The sequence below is a fragment of the Equus przewalskii genome, chromosome 15 (assembly GCF_037783145.1).
Source record: "Equus przewalskii isolate Varuska chromosome 15, EquPr2, whole genome shotgun sequence".
In the NCBI taxonomy this organism is placed as follows: Eukaryota; Metazoa; Chordata; class Mammalia; order Perissodactyla; family Equidae; genus Equus; species Equus przewalskii.
The window spans coordinates 42,205,182-42,227,615 of NC_091845.1; the positions used below are offsets into that span (position 1 = coordinate 42,205,182).

The 22,434-nt window shown below is 47.3% G+C and overlaps 1 protein-coding gene across 3 annotated transcripts in view; it reads left to right on the forward strand.

Annotated features, from left to right (window-relative positions):
• FYCO1 (FYVE and coiled-coil domain autophagy adaptor 1) overlaps positions 1–22,434 on the forward strand; it is an 85,676-nt gene that overhangs the window by 25,821 nt on the left and 37,421 nt on the right. For all 3 annotated transcript variants that reach the window (XM_070577150.1, XM_070577152.1, XM_070577151.1), the window contains 7 exons: positions 1,060–3,486; positions 4,870–4,962; positions 5,689–5,807; positions 8,054–8,221; positions 10,931–11,080; positions 11,763–11,974; positions 14,748–14,892. In XM_070577150.1, coding sequence (XP_070433251.1) covers positions 1,060–3,486; positions 4,870–4,962; positions 5,689–5,807; positions 8,054–8,221; positions 10,931–11,080; positions 11,763–11,974; positions 14,748–14,892 — 3,314 coding nt within the window. The remainder of the gene's footprint in view (positions 1–1,059; positions 3,487–4,869; positions 4,963–5,688; positions 5,808–8,053; positions 8,222–10,930; positions 11,081–11,762; positions 11,975–14,747; positions 14,893–22,434) is intronic.

The window sequence follows — 22,434 nt, forward strand, 5'->3', positions numbered from 1 at the left end:
CCCGGCCGCCAAAGCAGAGCACACAAACTTGACCACTTTGCCAATGGGCCACCCCCTAAAAGTTAAATTTTAAAAAAAGCTTTTAAAGTATTTTAAAAGAAGCAGTTTAGCACTGTGGTTAAAAGCGGCAGAGTCCAGGGGCCAGCCCCAAACATAGTAGTTAAGTTCATGCTCTCTGGTTCAGCAGCCTGGGTTCATAGATTTGGTTCCTGGATGTGGACCTACACCACTGTCATGCTGTGGTGGCAACCTACATACAAAATCGAGGAAGATGGCACAGATGTTAGCTCAGTGAATCTTCTTCAGCAAAAAAACAAAAGAAAAAAGAAGCAGCAGCAGAGTCAAATCCTGACTGTCACCTACCAGCTTTGAGACCCTGAGAAGATCACTTACCCCCTCAAGCTTCAGCTCTCTCATCCATAAAGTGGGGATCATAAAAATCATTCCAGTTCATGAGGCAGTTGTGGGATTGAATGAGGGAGCACATGAACAGTGCTCAAGGGCTTGACATAGGCAAGTGCTCGGTAAGTGTTAGTGGGTTGGGTTCATTTTGTTAACTTTGTTGGAAGTGTGACTGTGTCATAGGTGTATATAGTTTTGTGGGAAAGAACACTAAAATTAATTAGCAAAACAATAAAAATAATATAAGAAGCATTAAGGCAGAAAACAGACTAACCTTTTACCTTATTTTGTGGTTTAATCACAGTAGGAGTTGTCTGTATGGTGCAATGGGTGAACAGTAGTTTAAATATAACTTAATTTATGTAAGAGCCAACACCCATTATATAACTAAAGCTACAGGAGTCTGGAATGGAAATGTGAGTTCCAAGTCTCAGTGGAGTTCACACGTGTGGTGTTATGTCTTTAGGATGTGCTGCTGACCTCCTTTGGCAGATGCTTTGAGCAAAGCAGTTCTAGTCCTTAGAATAGCTCTATAGACTAACCTTAGGTCATGTAATTGCTGTCTTTTTACTTCTGTGCTCATTAAACTCTAAAGCTTTTCTGAGTAGCCATGTAGCTTCATCCCAAAGGCACTTGTTTTTTGTTTTTCCTCCCCAGAATCAGGAGATGGCCTCCACCTTTGACCTGAACAGCACCTTAAACAATGAGGCACTGGAGGGCTTTGACGAGATGCGGCTGGAGCTGGACCAGTTGGAGGTGCGGGAGAAGCAGCTGCAGGAACAAATGCAGCAGCTGGATAGAGAGAACCAGGAGCTGAGGGCAGCTGTCAATTTGCAGGGAGAGCAGCTACAGCTGGAGAAGGAGAGAAGTCGTGCTGCAGCTGAGGACAATGTCCGCCTCACTTGCATGATGGCGGAGCTCCAGAAGCAGTGGGAGGTCACCCAGGCCACACAGAACACTGTGGAGGAACTGCAGAAGTGCCTACACGCCCTGGAGCTGGGTGCAGCAGAGAAGGAAGAGGATTACCACTCAGCCCTGCGGCGGCTCGAGTCCATGCTGCAGCCCCTGGCACAGGAGCTCGAGGCCACACGGGACTCATTGGGCAGGAAGAGTCAGCATTTAGCTAATGTCCCCGACCAGCTGGGCACAGCTGAGCAGAAGGCAGATACTGCACTGGACACAAAGGGACAGCAAGAGCTCATCCCCAGTGACTCGGCCCTGGAGATCCAGGAGCTGGGGGAGAAGCTTCGCGCCCTGGAAGGGGAAAGCACCAAGGTCCAGGAGCTCAATAGGCAGCAGAGTGCCCAGCTGGAGCAGCTGGCCAAGGAGCTGCAGCTGAAGGAGGAGGCCCGGGCCAGCCTGGAGCAGCTGGTAAAGGAGATGGCCCCACTCCGGGAAGAGCTCTCTGGGAAGGGTCAGGAGGCAGCTCAGCTCCGGCGACAGCTACAGGAGGCGCTGGCCCACTTGAGCTCCCTGGAGGAAGAGCTGGCAGAGGTGAGGCAGGAGGCGCAGCAGCGCCGGGAGGAGAAGGAGCTGTTGGTGCAGGAGGCCAGGTCCCTGACACGGCAGCTGCAACTCCTGGAGACCCAGCTGGCACACATGAGCCAGCATGTGAGTGACCTGGAGGAGCAGAAGAAACAGCTCATCCAGGACAAAGACCACCTCAGCCAGAAGGTGGGGACGCTGGAGCAGCTTGCTGGACAGCTTGGCACAGATCTGCCCATGGCGGGTGGGAAGAGTGAGGCTCTGGCCCCCCTCAACTCTACCCTGCAGCAGGCCTCTGAGAAGCCAGAGGGGGAGCAGAGGGGCCTGCAGGAGGGACAGATGGACGATACCAAGATGCCAGGGGACAGCCAGCAGGAGAAGCTCCAGCAGGCCAACAGGGAGCTGGAGAAGGAGCTGCAGAATGTGGTTGGGCGCAACCAGCTCCTAGAGGACAAGCTGCAGGCTCTGCAGGCTGATTACCAAGCTCTGCAGCAGCGGGAGGCAGCCATCCAGGGCTCGCTGGCCTCCCTGGAGTCAGAGCAGGCCAGCATCCGGCACTTAGGTGACCAGATGGAGGCAAGCCTCCTGGCTGTGAGGAAGGCCAAGGAGACCATGAGGGCCCAAGTGGCGGAGAAGGAGGCTGCCCTGCAGAGCAAGGAGGCCAAGTGCCAGCAACTGCAGGAGGAGGTGGAGCAGTGCAGGCGGCTAGCAGAGGCCCGGGAAGGGGAGCTCAGGGCCCTTGAGAGCCAGTGCCTCCAGCAGACCCAGCTGATCAAGACCCTTACAGCAGAAAAAGGCCAACAGGGACTCGGCCCACCTCAAGACAATGCACCCCATGAGCTAGCAGCCCAGCTGGCCCTATCTCAGGTACAACTGGAAGTCCATCAGGGGGAGGCTCAGCGACTGCAAGCTAGTGTGGTGGACTTCCGGGCCAAACTCCAGGCAGCCCTGGATGACCGGGAGAAGGTACAGAGCCAGCTGAGCTTGGCTGAGGCAGCTTTGAGGGAGCACAAAGCCCTCGTGCAGCAACTGAAGGAGCAGAATGAAGCCCTCAACCGGGCCCATGTCCAGGAGCTACTGCAGTGCTCAGAGCGCGAAGAGGTGCTGCAGGAGGAGAGGGCTGATGAGGCCCAGCAGAGGGAGGACGAGCTCAAGGCCCTGCGGGAGGAGCTGTCCCAGGTGAAATGCAGTTCCCAGGAAGCCCAGCTGGAACATGCTGAGCTGCAGGAGCAGCTGCACCGGGCTAACACAGACACAGCCGAGCTCGGCATCCAGGTCTGCGCACTGACTGCAGAGAAAAAGCAGGTGGAGGAGGCACTGGCCTGCACTATCCAGGAGCTCCAGGATGCCAAAGAGGCAGCCTCAAGGGAGCGAGAGGGCCTGGAACACCAAGTGGCAGGGCTGCAGCAAGAGAAGGAGAGCTTGCAGGAGAAGCTGAAGGTGGCTGAGGAGGCAGCCAGCTCACTGCCTGACCTGCAGGCCCAGCTATCCCAGGCCGAGCAGCGGGCCCAGAGCCTTCAGGAGAGTGCACACCAGGACCTCGACACCCTCAAGTTCCAGCTGAGCACCGAGATCATGGACTACCAGAGCAGACTTAAGGTAATCCTAGCCTTGACCATCTGGCTGCACGTGTCTCCTGCATCAGGGCCTGTTGGGTCCATAAGAAGATAGGATGCACCTTCAGCCATGTGGCACATGAGGACCCAAGAATGTACTGGGGGCCCAGGCAAACATGGCCCCGTCCTGCTGTCGTAGCTCACAGCATCCTTCTTCCTGCAGAAATGTATTAGGGCACAACATCGAGGAATGATGCCTTAGCCCAGCAGTCTAAACTCAAGGCCATTGCAGACCAGTTTCGCCCACAGAGAATTTCTTTTTTTTTTTTTTGCAGGGAAAAATTCGCCCTGAGCTAACATCTGTTGCCAATCTTCTTCTCTTTGTTTTTTCTTTTTTTTCCCTCCTCAAAGCCCCAGTACATAGTTGTGTATTCTAGTTGTAAGTCCTTCTAGTTCTTCTATGTGAGCCACCGCCACGCATGACTACTGACAGATGAGTGGTATGGTTCTGCCACCGGGAACCAAACCTGGACCGCCAAAGCAGATCACACTGAACTTTAACCACTAGGCCATCAAGGCTGGCTCTGAGAATTTTTTTTTTTAATTAATAGCCAACATTTAAAGAGCAGCATGTTTACAAATTCAGTTTGGGGGCTTCTTTTGAAATCTTGGAAGGTCCTAAATCCTGTGCCCTCATTCGCACATGGCAGGAGTCAGCAGGCTCTGGGTGGTGGCTGCCCACTTAGAAGGAGGTACATATCCTCTGGTATTGTCCTGACACCCGTTTATGGACCTGCCCAGCTCCCATGGGCATGTGAGTTGGAGACCCCTGCCCTAGCCTCCAGACCCTGCCGTAGAACACTGGCGGTTCCTGACAGCCTCGAGTCCTGCTCTGGGTTCTCTGTCCCTTCAGGTGCTATCCTGATAGCAGTGACAGCTGGAGGGAACTGACTCAGTTTTCACAAAGCCCCAGGAATAGACAAGCTTTTGAGAGCAGTGGTGACCATGTGCCCTTGAGGCTGCACAAAGAAAGAGGGTTCAGAGCGAGCACACAGGTGGGTGGCCACAGACCTTTGGTTTCCAGTGCCAGTCACTTGTCTGTTTGCATGGAGGTCTGTACACTCAGCCTCTCCCCACACGCCACTCTTAGACAAGTGCTGCATTTCCACAGATGTGCCTCCCACCCTGTGCAGCTCCATGTGGCTCAGAGGTCACATTTTCCCTTGCAGAAATTAAATTGTAAGTTTGGGGACCAACCTAAGTCTCTTCATAAGCTTGAAAGGGTTTTACCAATAAAGCCCAAAGCTTACTGAATTTGTGGAAAAAAAGAAAGAGGTAGCTTGTTTTTACCTATTTGGGTGAATCGGGCTGAGGGAGTCTCAGAACCAGGACTCCAATTTTGCGACCCCTTTCTCGTCCTCTCCAGGCTGCCACTGAAGAGTGTAGGAGCCTCAGGGGTCAGCTTGAAGAACGAGGCCAGCAGCTGCAGGCTGCCGAGGAGGCTGTGGGGAAGCTGAAGGTAGGCTGCAGCCTGGGCAAGTGTGCTTCGTGAGCCCTGACGAGCAGCTGGCGGATCACTCTAGTGTGCTGGCCTCTGCCTCGTCATTCCCATGCCCAGTGCGTGGGCCTGGCAGGGAGAGGGATCTGGTTTGGTTTTCACTGGACCATTGAAGAGGGCTCCCTCCAGGATGTCCAGTTCCCGAGCGGAAGCCATCATCAGTCACCTTTGTAGACTCCCTGAGTCTGTGTCATGGCCCCTGTCCGCTCTCTGGACACCTGGCTGGAACTCCCAGATGTGTTCTTCACACAGCTCTTGTGTCTTACGGAAGGGAAGTCATCCTTAGCCGTCCCTGCAGACGTGCTCTACGTCAGTGAGTCTGAACGGAGCGGGAGCAGGGTGGTGCTGACACCACAGCCTTCAGGGCAATGACTTCTCTAAACGCGCCCTGCTCCCTGCCACCCGCTCACCCCCCTAGAGAGTCTGATACCTGCCGCCCCGCAGCCACCGCAACCAGTTGCAAGTGATGCTTGAGGGACATAATTACACAAGGGAGGTTGTCACGCTCCACAAATATAGGACAAAGGTTCTCGGCCTCTTGAACTTAAAAACAAACGAGCAAAAGCCCCTCCAGTTAGAAGTGACCCCGCCAGATGGGGTGACTGCTAGAGAGCACCCCGGTGACTTTATGGCATCCTGCATGGGTGTTTGCAAGCTGAGTGTCTTCTACCTGATGTCCTGTGCCAGACCGTCCAGGCAGATATGGGAGAGAAGCTGAGCTGTGCCAGCAGTCACCTTTCAGAGTGCCAGGCCGCCATGCAGAAGAAGGACGAGGAGGGGGCTGCCCTGCGTGAAAGCTTGCACAGGTTAGTTACACGGTCCACCCCCACGGCCAGTGGTGGAGGCGTCAGGGAAGTGGGTGTTTGGTACAGTCATTTAGAAAGTCAGCCGCTCATATCAGGTTCAAGAAGTCCTTTTGTAGGAAAAGCCACAGACTCAGCAAGCGCTTGTACCAGAAGCAGACCACAGAGAACCTGGCAGTGTGCCTGTCACAACCCTGTTGAAAGTGGCAGAACCTTGCTCTTAATTCCATTTTCTTAGCTTGGACAGGAAGTTCAGTAACTTCATGTTTTGGAAAAACTAACATGAAATTAAAAGTTGGGATATAATGTAATAATAACAGCAAACATTTAAATAATGCCTAAAATGGGGCAGGCACTGTTTTAAATACTTTGCATCTATTTGCCCATTTAATGCTCTCAGCAGTCCTACAAGGATGGTGTTAGTATTTATCCTCATTTTATAGATGAGGAAAATGAGGCTCAGAGGAGTTGTCACTTTCCCAGGATCAGACAGTATGTAAGTGATGGTAGTAGGATTAGAACCCACACTGTTTGGCTCCACAATCTTTTTTCTCAATAACTGCCCTAAAAAGTATATAGACAGACAGTTTTTCACTTTGTTTTAGGGTACAGCTGAGTGTATGTGTGCATGTTTTCCCCACTGTGGAGTTTTGACTTGAGCTTTTCCTTATTTCATCTGTGAAGTGAGAAACTACAGGGTTAGGTGTGGGTTCTCCCAAGCTCACCCCGAGAGTGAGTGAGTGTGCCAGGGACCAGGATTGGCTTGTCCTCTTGCAGACTCTGGTGCTGTGTCTGGAGAGTGCATTGTGCTGTCACCCTTTCATCATGATTTTCTTAACCTTTAAGTATGGCCCTCCTTGTGGCCAGCTCCAAGGCCTCCCCAGGCCTCCTCGTCTTCAGGCTTGTGGGCCACCTTGGGTAGTGAGCATGAGCCCACCATCTGGTGATGAGGCCAAGCTTGTCCTGCTGGGGCCCTATTAAAGCAGACCTAGAAGAAGGATGGCCCGGGACCAAATTGCATGTGTGCCTTCAGCAAAGACAGGCCCACCAGCATATCCTGAGGGCTTAACTTTTCTGCCCATCCCTTATCTCCCCGTCCTACCCACCATCTAGCCTGGGCCCAGGCTGAATGTTCAACAACCCGGGTTACGTTTCTTCTCATTTGACCTTCCAAAGTTTGAATCCTCTAGGGCTCTGGCTGCCCTTAGCCAGGTACATTCACATGACAGTTTAAACACAGAGAGCCTCCTAAGCTGGTTGTATTCAAAAAATGCTGTAACAGTGGTTATTTCTAAGATCTCAGAGTAGTTGTTTTAGCTGCTCAAAGTTGCATGATCCATCTGCCCAGGATTGGCTTTTATTTTATTCAGAGTGTGTGTGTGTGTGTGTGTGTGTGTGTATGTACCCATGAGAACATTTTGGTAGACAGTGTCTAGTGAACAACCTCCTGACAACTTTATACTGGACATGGAAGGGCTGGTTTAGATACAAATTAGTCTCCGTAGAGCCCTCTGTTCAGTGGAGCTCTTATGAATATCTTGCTGGGCCTTGGGGTTTATAGAGTGTCCTTGGAAACCTACTGCCCTGGGGGATAGCTGAGCTGAAAGTGGAGTGGGCAAGGCTAGGAAGATCGTGCCTTGGCCAGCCCTCCATCATGGACTGAGAGACTGCACAGTGCTCGGAGCAGGACTCCTTAGGCCTCGGGGCTGTCAGGCAGAGCACTGGGCAATGCAGATTGAGTGCCTGCTGTGTGCCCAGCGCCAAGCCCATGTGTAGTGTCCCAAAGACACCTGGGAGACAGACTCCTCTGTGTGGTGACCTGCAGGAAGCTACGCCTCTGTTCTTTCTGTCCTGACTCCTTTTCCTTCTTGGAACCCCCACCCCCCATCACCAGCCCATTAGCTTTACCCGTTGGGCTCCTCTCATGGCTTCAGTCCGTGCCCAAGAACCAAGTGTGCAGATTCGACTCACCTTGCGGTGTTCCTGGAGACCTGAGGTCAACCTGCTCTCCTGGAATGCCCCTTGAATTTGGTGTGGGGAGGTGGTGGTGTGTGGAGTTTGGGTGTATGAGGGGAGTCTTAAAGGCTAGGGGAGTGCCCCACCTGTAAGTGGGGAGTGCCGAGGGGCACTGGGAACCGGGAAAGGCTGGGAGGGCAGCAGGACCCCTGATCAGAGGCCTGGGTTAGCCCAGAGGCACAGGGAAGCTGGAAGTAGTAGATAATCAGGAAAACTTACCACTCCTCCATCAGAACCCAGAAGGAACTTGAAAAAGCCACGACAGAAATCCAAGAATATTACAACAGACTCTGCCAGGAGGTGACAGACCGAGAGAAGAATGACCAGAAGATGCTTGCTGACCTGGATGACCTGACTAGAACCAAGAAGTACTTGGAGGAACGGCTGATAGAACTGCTCAGGTGAGTGTTGGGACAAACAGGTGACAAACAGCTCGATTTTTCTTGAAAGAAATGCAGCTCTTCCTGAAAGAACCCCTCAAGGGAAATGGGCCCCTGTCTGCATATGTTCTGTTGTTAAGGGCCCACGCATACAGGGTCTGCTCAGGCTTTGGCAGCCTTGCGAGTGTGGATTTCGGTGTTCCCACTAGTGCTCATCTAGGTTTGTGTTTTCATATTGCTGTGTAATTATTTTCAAAATCTCTGTATGCTTAGCCCCCAGAGTGACAGTAAATGATGTTTAGTATCTGTAGGAGTTTCCCCAGTCACTTGCCCCTCTTTCGTGAGCGCATTTCTCCTTCTCCTCCGTCCCTCTTCCCCTAGTAGCAGGGTCCCAAAATCCAGGGCCTGCAGCGAGCAGGCAGCTAATGGAAATGTCAGACCTGGGCCGGGAGGGGACTCAGGAACCGGAGGACAGAGCACACTCCACTCCTGCCGATTGTTGCCGATACAGTTGTCAGACCACCTTATTTCTTAAAGAAAGGGGAAACCCGGATTTTTATGTGAAATTGTCCTGAGTTTTAAATGTTGGCAAGTCATTCAAAAAAATTTTTTTACTTTTTCTTCTGGAAATTTTCAAACATAGAAAAATAGGATAGCATAACACACCGTTGTGTACCTGTCACCCGGCACCAACGTTCTTCAACTCGTGGCCGATCTTGTTTCATCCAGAGTCCCACCCATTTCCCCCACCTCCCCAGATTATTTTGAAGCAAATCCCAGATGTCAGATCATTTCATCCTCAAATGTTTCAGTATATACCTCTCCAAGACAAGGACTCTCCCTTTTAAACAACCAAGGTATCAATACCATACTTAAAAATTAACCGTAATTCCTAATATCATTAAGGATCTAGTCAGTTTCAAATTTTTCCAATTCCCTTATAATTTTTCCTAATCAGGACCTAAATTAGATCCATACATTGCACGCTGATATGTTTCTTAGATCGCCTTTAGTCTATGGGTTCCCCCACCACCTCCCTAACTTTCCTTTTTTCTTTGCAATTTACTTTTGAAGAAGCCAGGTCATTCACCTGGCAGTTTGCCATGGCCTGGATTTTGCTGATTCCATCACCATGGTTTCATTTAATATGTTCTTCCAACCTTTGTATTTCCTATAAATTGATATTTAGAACTAGAGCAGTGGTTCTGAACCCTAGCTGCACATTAGAATCACTAAGGGAGCTATTAAAATGATACCCATGTCCAGACTCCATGCAAACCAACTGAACTGGAATTTCTGGAAGTGGCGTCCAGACATCAGTGAGCCAGAGTTGAGGACCACTGCTCTACTAGAGGCTTATTCAGACTCAGGTTCAAAATTTTGGCAAGAACACTTCATAGAATTGGTTTAGAGTTTTCGGTCTTCCCTTCGAGAGCCATGTAAGATCTGATTAGCCATTTCTTTGCAATGTTGGCAGCCATGGATAAGCAATGCCTAAATCTACTAATTCATTTGGGGTTGCAAAATGGTGATTTTCAATTGTAACTAATTTGGAAGTTTAAAAACTCTGCCTACTTGTCATCAGTTTGCACACTTGGAACTCAGGGCATTTGTGACCTCTGAGCTCAGACATCTCCCAAGGTATGTGCTGGGAAGGCCCAGGTCCTGACAGCATTCCCACTTCCCACGGTGTGGGTGCCTGGCCTCCTGGGGTCAAACGGGACAAGCTGGACCAGCTGGGAAAACAATGCTGGTCCAGAGAACGAATCTTCCTGCTTCCTGACAATTTCAAACATCCTTGAAAAGCCAATCAATTCCATGTTCTGGCTTTTGTATTTAAGGGGAATCGTCTGTGGTTGATTTGGAGTCCCTGGCTGGTGATGGAGGCACTTTCTCTCAGAACTTAAGTGTCTCTGGTGTTAGTCATCAGTGGATGAGGTGCTTCTGGGGCCACATAACCCTCAGGATAGTGGCTGGGGTTCATCCTGGAAAGAACTAAATTTTCTCATGTCAGAAGCCATAAGCCCTAGAAATGACCATTAGCAGCAATACAAAAGTCTCTATACACATCTTCCCTGCTGCGTCAGGCATATTCGGACACTGCTGGACCTTCCTGAAGAGCCTCCCACCTCTTTTAGTCTTGCTTCTTGGAGTAGCTGTACTGTCTCGCTGAGGAGTGGGGGAGATTAACATCCCATCAGATTTTCAGACTGGGAAATCTTTGATCTTCTCCAGTGATTATGATTAGTTGTTACTTGAACAAACCATAAAACCGTAAAGGGCCCTGAGCACCTTTAAGATTTGGGTGGGTAGAACATTTGTGGTCCTTGGGCTCACAGCATACAGACTGTCATGTAATCATGGCAGCACGTTACAGCTTAAACTCTCAGTGGCCATACGCTCCTCGTTTAGACGCCTGAGCAATGTGTGACACTTGTCAATGCTGGCAAGCTCTCTGCAGTTGCCAGAGCCTTCCATGTACATAGTGGGCCTCCTGTGCGCCTTCGCAAGTTTGATGTCAGTTAAGGGCCTGCATGTTTGAGGGTCCTGCTGAGTCTGGGACTGAGGCAGGGTGACAGAGCACAGTGAGAGTGGGGGTATTTCCGGGGTAAAGCAAATCTCCTTCTGTGTCTTGGGAAATTTGGAATCAATCTTTTGAAATGAATCAGGGATAATTCTATTGTTTTCACAGATTCTTTCTTCTCTTTTACCAATGTGACTTTGTCCCAGGGACAAGGACGCCCTCTGGCAGAAGTCAGATGCCCTGGAATTCCAGCAGAAGCTCAGTGCTGAGGAGAGGTGTCTCGGGGACACAGAGGCGAACCACTGCCTCGACTGCAAGCGGGAGTTCAGCTGGATGGTGCGGCGGCACCACTGCAGGTCAGGGCTGCTCGCAGGCCGGCGCCAGAACCCCGGCAGGGTCCAGAACCAGAGCAGTCGTCTCTGAGTGAGGAATCCATGTGGGCATTGGCACGGTGGCTGGTTGCCTAGGAAGAGCATGTTGCCTTTTGGTTGTAAGAGGCCCAGGCAAGGAGGGTGTTAGGCAGGGTCCTAGCAGGACACTCAGGGATCCCTGAAAGGTAAGAGTTTAATACAGGGGTGTGGGCAGAGTTCAGCAGACCCACAGGGATGTGGAGTACCCAGAGACCAGCAGCCCCCGGCCCTCCCACACCCTGCAGGACCGGAGGGAAACAGCAGGGCTGGGGCCAAGGCTTCAGGGAGGAACACAGAGCAAAGACTCTCCTGGGGCCCAGCAAAGGGCAGGCAAAAATGAATCTCGGGCTGGGGCCAGGGGAGATGCAGAATCATCAGCACAGGCCTGGGGAGTCTGTGGTCTCTCAGAGCCTCAGCCCCTGAGGCGTGGAATGCACACCTGCATCGTCGTGTCCAATTATTGGCATCTTATCAAATGGGCCTTAAACCACACTAAAGTGGGGGCAAAGTCAGGTCTGAGGAGAGCCGTGTGGCGTCCAGAGCCCAGCACAGAGCCCGTTCCAGCCTGAGCAGATCCCACAGGACCCGCAGTACGTCATCCTCCTAGCCGTGCCTGTTTCGTCCCCAGGATTTGTGGCCGCATCTTCTGTTACTACTGCTGCAACAACTATGTCCTCACGAAGCACAGCGGCAAGAAGGAGCGCTGCTGCCGAGCCTGCTTCCGGAGGTTCAGCGAGGGCCCCGGCTCCCCTGACAGCGCCAGCTCGGGCACCAGCCAGGGAGAGCTCAGCCCCACACCGTCACCAGCCCACGCTGGGCCCCAGGCCACCGAAAGCCAAGGTCAGGCTCCTGCTGCTGCCCTTGGTGTTCTCTAGGTGCCACCCCCTCAACCGCTACCCCATTGTGTTAGCTGTAATAAGCTTAACTCAAAGCTTTCCAAATCTAGTCATTAAAGAGATGCTAAAAATGTGGTATCACCAATTTGAGACTTTCATTTTGATGTAATTAGGATTGAAAGAGAATTGAAAAGGGAATAAGTTTCTCCTGCTATGATTCAGTGTTATTTAACAGGAGGTCTTTGTACCTCTTAACTCACATACTACCAGTGGAATGTCTCCCACACCTTGGAAAATGCTGTCTCCTGAGCCTCAACCCCGATATCTAACCCTCTCCCAGAGTAACCACAGGCCAGGAGTTGTCTGGAAACGACCACATCCTTCCCTCTCTCTCTGTGGCTCACACTCTCCCTCAGGCCAAAGAGGATGTGTTCCCCTTCATGTCCTTTCACTCAGCTCAGTAAAAGGAAGCGGGATTTGGTTTCTGCTGCTTCTGCTCCCAGTGCAGCCTAGCAGAGCAGCTCAGGCTGCCCTCGCAGGGACTGGACTGTGGATGTAGAGTACCAGGGAGGCAGAGCTGAGAGGCAGGGGCAGAAGTGAGTCTCATCTTTGCTCAAGCATCACTGCTTCCTACACCTCGTCCCTACGGACTCCTCCTTGGCCTCTGCCTGGATCCAGGCCAGCCAACCTTCAGAAATACTGTTAGATCTCCTTTTGTTTAACTGGATCATCGAAGAGGTTGGCAGGCCCCATTATTTACATTGAGTACAAAGAACAGCTCAGGGATGGGGGAGTGTACCATGCACAGTGTTAGTAAATCTTCCTCAAATATTTTGCCCATTTTTTAATTGTTTTTTTTTTAGTTACTGAATTTTGAGTCCTTTATGTGTTCCAGATACAAGTTATTTATCAGATATGTGTTTTACAAATATTTTTTCTTCCAATCTATAGCCTGTCTTTTCATTTTCTTTCAAAGAGCAGAAATGTTTTTCAAAGAGCAGAAGTTTATCATTTTGATGAAGTCCAGTCTATCAATTTTTTTTCGTTGTGGGATCAATTTTTTTCTTTTCTTTTGGTGTCGTATCTATCTTTGCTTAACCCAAGGACTCAAAAATCTTCTCCGATTTTCTCCTAGAATTTTTGTAGTTTTAAGTTGCATATTTAGGTCTGTAATCCATTTTGAATTAATTTTTGTATATGGTCCAGGCTATACATAGAGATTCATTTTTGCTTATGGTTGTCCAGCTGTTCCAACACCATTGGTTGAAAAGTCTATTCTTTTCCCATAGAATTGCCTTTGTACCTTTGTCAAAAATCAATTGCCCTTATATATGTGGGTCCATATCTGGACTTTCCATTCTGTTTCATTTATCTGTGTGCCCTTTCTTTCACCAATACCACGCTGTTGTGATTATCATAGTTTTGTAATGACCTTTAAAATCAGGTAGAATGGGTCCTCTAATTTTGTTCTTTATCAAAGTGTTGGCTATTCTAAGTCTTCTACTTTTCCATATAAATTTTAGGATCAGTTTGTCAATTTCTACAAAAAATCCTAGTGAAGTTTTGATGGGGATTGCATTGACTCTCTAGATCAGTTTGGGAAGAATTGACATCTTAACAAAATTGAGTCTTCCAATCCTTGAACCTGATATAGCTCTGCATTTATTTACGTCTTCTTTGATTTCTTTCAGTGGACGTCATTTTGGATCCCTGTTGCTCATTTTCCTTTCCCTCCTTTTCCTTCCCTCTTCCCTCTGCCAGCCTCAGAAGGCAGGTTCAGGAGTATGGCTGGGTCTATGAAGGGAAACCAATTCCTGGTCCCCTTTTTCAGCCTGTGCCTCAAAACCTCCATTATACAGCCTTCAGACAAGAGGAAGAATGTTCTTCTAAAGCATGGCCTGTCTCAGTAGCCATGTGGCAGGGCTAGCTGGGAACTTGTAGCTCATATGACCTATTCCTCTTGCTAAATAGCCCAGGAATCTTTCCCATGCCCCCAGTCACTGGCAGGTGTTCTAGTGACAACAGAGAGTGGCCCCATCCTGCCAGAGTGCTGAGGTCACTTGCTTTGATTTCTGACATTTCGTGTCTCCTTGTCTTTCTTTCTGTCTTTCCTTCTTTCTTTCTTTCACCTCAGACCTGCCATTACATTTTCCATGACATATACAGGAGAGGCTTGTGTGTGGGTGACTGCCACAGGAGCATCCATGCAGCATCCTTCCTACTGAGTGGCCCACAGAGTCGGAAAAGAGTCCCCTGGTCAGAAGCACAATGGTTCCTGCAACTCTTTGAGCAGAGGGAAGTTCTTTCCCACCCCCCAGTGGCTTGGGGGGAAAATGCAGGCCAGGCAGATTCCTGCTTTTAAGGAAGCATGAATAAGTAATGTCTGTGTCTGATGGAGCAAGGATTTAGCAGCACAGAGTATGTTTACTTTTTTGTTAGGTTCTTTCCTGATAAGGTTTTGATAGGTTTTTTTCTTTCTAAATAAGTGGCCTCAGAATATGTAAAAGCTGAAACCTTTCTAATCCCCTAAGGAGCTTAAGAGAAATCTCTTAAGTTGTGGATTCAGTTTCATCTGTAGTCCCCTCCTTTGCTTTTCTCAAATGTCCCAACAGCCATTTCTCTCACATCTGAACAGAATGGCTGTCAATTGAGTGAGTGCTTAAAGTGTGCCCTGGTGGCTTGTCCTGCATATCTACACTCTCTCACTTCCCTGAGGCTCCCTCCCCATCCTGTGCATAACTGTTTCTCTTCTCTCCTGATCTGCTTCTGTGGTCCAGGTGCAAACACAGACGGCAGGCCACCAGATGACGCCGTGTTTGACATCATCACAGATGAGGAGTTGTGTCAGATACAGGAGTCCAGCTCCTCCTTGCCTGAAACACCCACTGAAACGGATTCTCTCGACCGAAATGTAGCCGAACAGTGAGTAGACATCACTTCTGTTGGCACAAATAATCCATAACCAACCTGTAAATCAAAATTGGGGTGAGTTTATTGTGAGCCAGAGTGAGGATTAGAACCTGGGAAGGCCTTAGAAGGCGTTCTAGAGAAGCATGGGTTTCACCACAGTCTTATGTCTTTTTAGAACAAAGAAGATACATTAAACACATCCAGGATGCATTTTCAAACAGGTATTCAGCTGCAGATTAACAGGTCAACATGACCATGATGCCAGGAAAGGGGCTAATCCGGGCATTGCCAATAGGGCATTACCAATAGGGTGTAGGAGGGGAAGTATGCGTTCTTTATCTTAAGAGAGTGCATTCCTTACTTTAGTGGATATGCACATGTACAATGTATGTTTGATAGGCCGTAAGTCAGGCTTTCTAGTTCAAGCCAATCAGTTTTGAACTTGAATAGTTACCCTATATACCTCAATATGTGAAAATCTCTTGTCATTTTCCCCTTTTGATCAATAATCTTTTAAGAGAAAGCATTGCTGATCAAAATATGTCCCTCAATGCCAGAGTGGTTGTTGCCTGCCCTCGGTCCATCATATCCCTTGGTGCTAGGCTTTTATTTTGTTGATTTGCCCAGTCATCCACGTTGGGGGGAGATAGCTATAGTGGATGAGCATGGAGGTATATATTAACAAGGGAACTCTTTCATAGGTTATGTAATGTTGATTATTTTTAGATTATCACACAGAGATTGCACGTGTGCTTTTACATGACTTCCTACAGTTACACTGTTTATACCAATTATAGAACAGGTAATCCAATATTTGAAATGATTAGCTCAAAAATGAATTCTTAGATGTAGCCTTAATAGGAAAAGGAGATTCGCCCAGGGCCGTAAGATCGATCAACCATCTCAAGTGGCCAAGCAAACATTACTCTGGTTTGCATGCCAGTCTTACAAAAACGAGTAAAGAAAACAACATTAGTTTGAATATTATCATGAGTACAAGAATTCCAAGAAGTAACAGAAATATGAATTGCAATCCAGATTGAAAAAGGGAACTGGTACTGAAAGGGAGCCAACCAAACAAATCTAAACTGGGTATAGGATCACTCAAGGCATTTACCTGTTTTTTCATGTGCTTTAACAGAGATGACACATTGGAAGATTCATCAGCTATAAAACACTGCACTCAATTTGAATGATTGCATATGTGCCATCTTGGGATGCTGTAACAATATCTAAGGCCATTCTGTTTTGAAGGACGGCCTTTCTCATTAAAGTCATTTCAGTATTTAATAGAGCTATCCCTGCTTGACTATTGTTAAGAGCTTATTGAGTAAATTTAGTCAGAGCCTCTATGTGTCATATGACATCTTATAGCCCCAAAGAGGGAACAAATATAGCTGCTAGGTGATCATACCAGTAGAACACTGAACGAGCCCATCTAGCCTTGAGAAGAGGGAGATTGGCAACAGATGTTAGCTCAGGGCGAATCCTTCCCTGTATCCAGGGGAAGCCCAGAGCGCAGTGCCCTAACCATCCAGGCAGTAGCCAAGGCCAGAGGTTTGTTCCACATAACCACTGAGTTCCATTAGGAGCCACCCAGTAAATGCCTGGTCTTTAAGACCAGTCTGTTCCAAACCAATCACTTTCTTTAAGAACAGTCGTATTCTGACATGACTCGGTGGGTATCCAGCCCGTCTTTCAAGTGTAATTTGGTAAATTTTGTTTGGAATGATTTCTCTGCTCCCAACATAAAGGTGCTGGTATCTTTAAAGATCCATGGCTAGGAGTGAGCCAAACATATCCATCTCAAATTTATGTGAAACCTTTCATAGTTCTTACTGTAATGTCTGGTTTCTTTTGTTCATCTGCAATTTGTCAGGATAACGGGATGGTTTGAGTAACAGAAAAAGAATAGCCATGCCCTGTATCATTAATAATATGGGCTATTGGCCGTGTTTCAGGATCATAATTAATAATATCAGACGAACTGCAAACATTGGAGCTAGATCTTTCCATCGTAATAAATTGCTTTAGAGCTTCCAATCTATGCCTTGAAAGGGGGAGACCCACCAAGGCAACCCTGAGCTGCCAGAAAGTGGAAGTTGGCCACATGTCCAACAATTGGACTGATTTTTGTGTGTAGCAAAGGAATGTGCCCATTGCAGAAAAACATTGCCATCAGAGGCCCATTCAGATGTGGGTTGGAGAAACAAGCATAGTATTAGGAAAATCCTAAATGGCATTTTTTTTAATTAATAATTGGTGTTGCAATTAAGTTCTAATCTATCTTGTAAAGTCAGGGGCGTAAATTATTGCCATAGGAAAAGGTAAGGCAATCTAGAAATTGATTATTTAGCAATTACATAAAGTTTAAACATTACAAGGGTTTAAATGAGGGAATGTAGGGTTAGGAATACAGGCCTAGTCCGGCGTCTTGAGACAGCTGTCTACAACAGATGTCGTCTTCTTCTCATCCTGGTTTGGAGATACTCGTGTTGGTCAGTCGAAGTCGGGTATCAGAGACTGGAGTTGAAGCCCATTGAGGTGGAGAGGCCTTTTTTAAATGAGAAATGTGAATCCATGAGTCTACGCCTTTTAATTTTGCAGCACATGGGTTGATTAAAAGCACCTGATATGGTCTTTTCCAACGGGGCTGCAAAGAGTCCTTTATCTGGTGTCTTTTCCAATAAACAAAATCTCCAGGTTGTAATCCATGATCCTTAAGGTCTTCATCTCCCGGGAACTCACTGTGAAAAGAATCAGCTACCAACCTCACATTTTTCTTGAGTGCCTCGATGAGGCCTTGACAATAATGTAAAATGTCTCCTTTAAGTAAAGTTGGTTCATACGTTCCTTTGTCTCATTGCATTGGCCGTCCAGTTATTATCTCGAAAGGAGACAGCCGATGTTTACCAAAGGGTGTAGAGCTGAGACTGAGGGGCACTAGCAGAAGAGCGTTTGGTCACGAGAGATTAAATGCTTCTGAAAGCTTTGCCAGTTGAGTTTTGATTGTGCTGTTAGTTCTTTCCACCAATCCTGAGGATTGGGCATGGTAAGCACAGTGGAAATGCTACATTATTGGCCAAATATTACAAATAGATTTAGTTATTTTTCCAGTGAAATGAGTTCCCCGGTCACTGTGTAACTTGGTAAGAATTCCCCAAACAGGAATTATTCTTTCTAATAGCAATTTACCTACTGTTAAAGCCTTTGCTCTTCTGCAAGGAAAGCCTCAATCCACTGTGAGAACATACGGCTCATTACCAAGACGTATTTATACCCTTGAGATGGTGGCATTTGGACAAAGTCCAGTTGCCATACCTCAAAAGGTCCCTTAGGGAGGGGGAAGTGGCCTTGTGACCCATGAAGTGGTTTCCCTGGATTGTACTTTGGGTGTATAACATGAGTCTAGGCTTTATGGGCCCCCGTGGGAGAAAGTTTCCAGAAGTATTGTTTTCCTCATAAAATCATCTTTTCAGGTGCCCAGTGGGTCAATTGATGCATATGCTGGAGCAGTGGCAATTGTGCTCCAATAGGTACTATGGGTTTCCTATTGGGCCCGAACCACATCTGTGGAGGGGGTGTCAAAAATTCCCCCTTTTGACTGCCATATCTGCTTCTCTTCTTCTGTGGCGATTTCCTGAGCCTGTAGAAGGAAATCTTTGACTGGGCTAGCAGGTTTAATAGGAAGCAGCAGGCATTCTTGAGGCTGGGTGGGGCGAGACTTCAAGGCTGCTTGTTAGCAGTGGCATCAACAAGCCAGTTTCCTTTAGCTTCTAAAGTATTAGATTTGGAATGCCCTGGTATTTTAATAATCACTGGTTGTCTCAGTAGTTGTATAGAATTTAATAATTCTGCAATCTGCTTCCCATTCTTTATAGGCTGACCTCAAGAGGTTAAAAACCCTCGTTGTTTCCACAGCATTCCAAAGTCATGTTCTACTCCAAAAGCATAACGGCTGTCAGTGTAGATATTTGCTACCTGGTCTCTGGCGAATTGACAAGCTCAAGTTAAAGCAATTAACTCGGGTTGTTGTGCTGATTTTATTTCTGGTAAATAATAACTCTCACTTATGTCCACTGAGGATGTTACTGCATATCCAGCCTGATGCCATCCTTGTTCATTCCTTAAGTAAGACCCATCTGTAAACCAAATTAGATCAGCATTATCAATGGGAGTTTCTTGCAAATCCTTCCTAGGAGTAAGTAATCAGTTAATAAAATGCAGTCGTGGGCATCCTCCTCCTGTGATGCTGGAAGTAAAGTCGCAGGGTTAATTAAGATTATTACATTGGGCTAAGGTGATATGAGGAGCAGAGAGCAAGGGAACTTCACAGGAGAATTTGGGAGAGATTTGACTGAGTGAGGAACATAGATAGTTAAAGGAGACCCCATCACTCTTTCTTCAGTGATCTTGCATAAGAGAGCTGCTGCTGAAATGGCCCTCGAATAAGACGGGAGCCCTTTTGCCACTGAGTCCAGCGGCTGACTATAATACCTGATAGATCAGTGTTGATCTCTGTGTTTTTGAGTTAAGATACCTAGGGCAGTTCCTTTATCTTCATGTATGAAGAGGAAAAATGACAAGCTGTAATTAGGATGCCCTAAGGCGGGTGCTCCAGCCAAAATAGACTGTAAGGTAGTTACTGCCTTTTCTCCTTCTGGCATCCATTCAATTAAATCAGGCTGGTCAGACTTTAGTAATGTATATAAAGGCTGGGCAATAAGTGGAAAGGTAGGTACCGAGTTCCTGCAATATCCAGTTAGTCCTTAACTGTTTCTTCGTTTTAGGGAGAGAAAAAGCCAAGATTCCTTTAATCCTTTCAGAGTCAATCAACAGTCCATCTTTAGATATTAAGAGCCCTAGATATTTTCCAATAGGCAGGCAAAATTGTAGTTTGTCCTTGGATACTTTGTGCCTTTTAGATGCTAACTGTTGCAACAGATAAATTGTGTCCTTCTGAGAGTCCAACTTAGTTTCTGAATATAAGAGCAAATCGTCCACGTGTTGAATTAAAGTGGACTCATTAGGGAACTCTATATTAGCTAAATCAGCTTTGAGTATCTGGGAAGAGTAAGTGGGGCTTTCAGTCTAGCCCTGTGGCATAACTGTCCTGGTATACTGGCGCTCTTCCCACATGAAGGCAAAAAGATATTGACTATTCCTTTCTGTGGAAATGCTAAAGAAGGCACTGCATAGATCAATGACTGAAAAGTAGCGGCTGTTAGTTGGAACGGCTGAGGCAGAGTGTGTGGATTCGGAACCACAGGGTGTCAGGGAATCACAATGTTATTTATGGCTCTCACATCTTGAACAGCTCTCCAGCCTTTTCCATTAGGCTTTTTCACTGGCAAGATAGGTGTATTGCAGGGGCTAGTACAAGGAATTCTAAGCTCGTTTTCAAAAAACTCCTGAATGATAGGCCTTATCCCATTCAATGCCTCTGGTTTAACACAGTGGATATTGCCGAATATTAGGTACGGGCTTAGAGCTGTCGACAGTCACCTTAATAGGAGTGGTCGATTTAATTTTCCCAATATCAGAAGAGGCAGATGACCATAATTCTTCAGGCACTTCTAGTAACAGGTCATCAGTTTTCTCTTCTGCTTGAGTCATTGATTTTACAATCATCAACCTTTCAGTAACTACATTCTGGTCAGCATCCTGACTTTCTAAATCTAGAAACATTTTCCCCTTTTGTGAAATGGCAATATGGGCATTGTATGTTTCTAGAAGATCTCATCCAATCACATGAATTGGAGTGCATTTAGCCAGGAGAAACACATGTTTTCCTGTGATGGTTTCTAATTGAAAAATTATCAGTTCTGGTTTAAAAACTTGCATTGGAAAATTCGAAATCCCTACCATTTGAACTGTCTGTTTACTCCGAGGGAGAGGGCAATGAATGAGGGTAGGGGTGAGGACAGATAAGGTAGCCCCGGTATCCACAAGGGCCTTTGAAGTTTCCCCTCCCATAGTTATCTCAGTTTCTCCTAAGGTATTGGTGAGGAGGAGGGGAAATGCGCTCGTAAGTCTGGGAGCATCCCTGTTCCTGTTTGCTGTTGTCACGCCCTAAATCCCTCTTGAGTTTATGGCAGTCTTGTTCGAAATGACCAGACTTTGTGCAATAGTAGCAGATACAGTCATTTCATCTCTGGTTAGATTTTAGAAGGATGGCTTTTGTTGGGCCACTAAGCTGTCATAGTTGTACACTCATAATCTTAGTGGCCCCTTCTTTTGTCTACAGGGTCTTAGTTTATCCATAACAGTGACAAGAGCACTGGTGTGCATTAAAGCCCAATCCAGTTCATGTCTCTTAACTAACTTGGCTAATTCCTCATCTAATCCTTCTAAGAAAATTGAATTTAAAATTGAATCATTTTGGTTATCCTGAAAACTTTCAGGAGCCATCCCAGAGTGCTGTTTGAAAGTTTTCTCAGGCCTTTCAAAATAATCAAAGATAGATTCTTCGGATTTATGCTTGCATTGGTGGACTTTAGCCCAATCTATTTTCCTGGGAAAAATTATGGGAATGGCTTTATGTAAGTTTTGAGCAATACCGCTACACTCCTCAAGGTCACGAGGCTCATGTTTATGGAAATCCTCCAGGGGATCTCTCCAGTTTGCCTCTTTGATGCATTCCTTTGCTTTGCTCTCAGACACCAGCAAGTGCACCACCTGATATAAATCTGACTATCCTGGTGCATATGTTCTAACAATCAAATCAAATTCTCGAGAAAACCCTAAAGGATCTTGCGAAGGGTCTGGGAAGTCCTTCGTTAAATTCTTAAGTTCAGTTCTAGTCCAAAGAGTATACACAAGAACAGGCTTGCCTCTCCCAGTAACTGGTTTCTCCTTAAAGGGAGCCACTAGAATTTTAGGACTCTCAGTATCTGCTCCCTGGGAGTTACCCCGTGTTTTTCCTAGGGGTGGAGGAGGAGGAGGAGATAGAGTGGATAGGTCTGGATCCGGAAGTTGAGAAAGGAAAGGATGTAAGGGTGCTGAGGGAGAAGAAGGACATGAGCTCTGAGGTGCCGAAAGCAGCGGCAGAGGAGATGGAAGAGATAAGGGGGGCGGGATGGTTTCTGACCTCTTCTCTTTAATTCAGACACAGTCTCTGCCAATTTGCGGTTAGTCTCCCGTAAAGAGCTATTTTGTCATTACTATGCTTTGAAGCCTCTAAATGCCAAGCATAATAAGCTTCCCACCCCTTTGTTTTAGTTTTATAGCCGGCTTTTTCAACTTGTGTGCGCAAATACAGTAGTTTTGACAGATCAAACGTTCCCCACTTTGGCCATTTAAGACTGAAGTCATCCTTAATCTTTCGCATTTTTTCAAATGCTTGCAAGCATTGTCTCCATGTGCATTATACGTGAAACCAGCTGGAGTTGCAGTGAGGGGTGGTCCGTCTGGGAGCTGGCCGGCTATAGACACACGGTTTCCCATTTTCTTTTAGTTTTATTTTTTGCTGTTGTTTTTGTTTGTAATGAAGTCTGAACAACTCTAAGGACAGTGTTGTGGGTCAGAAGGGTTCTGCTTGTGGGTGTTAACTCC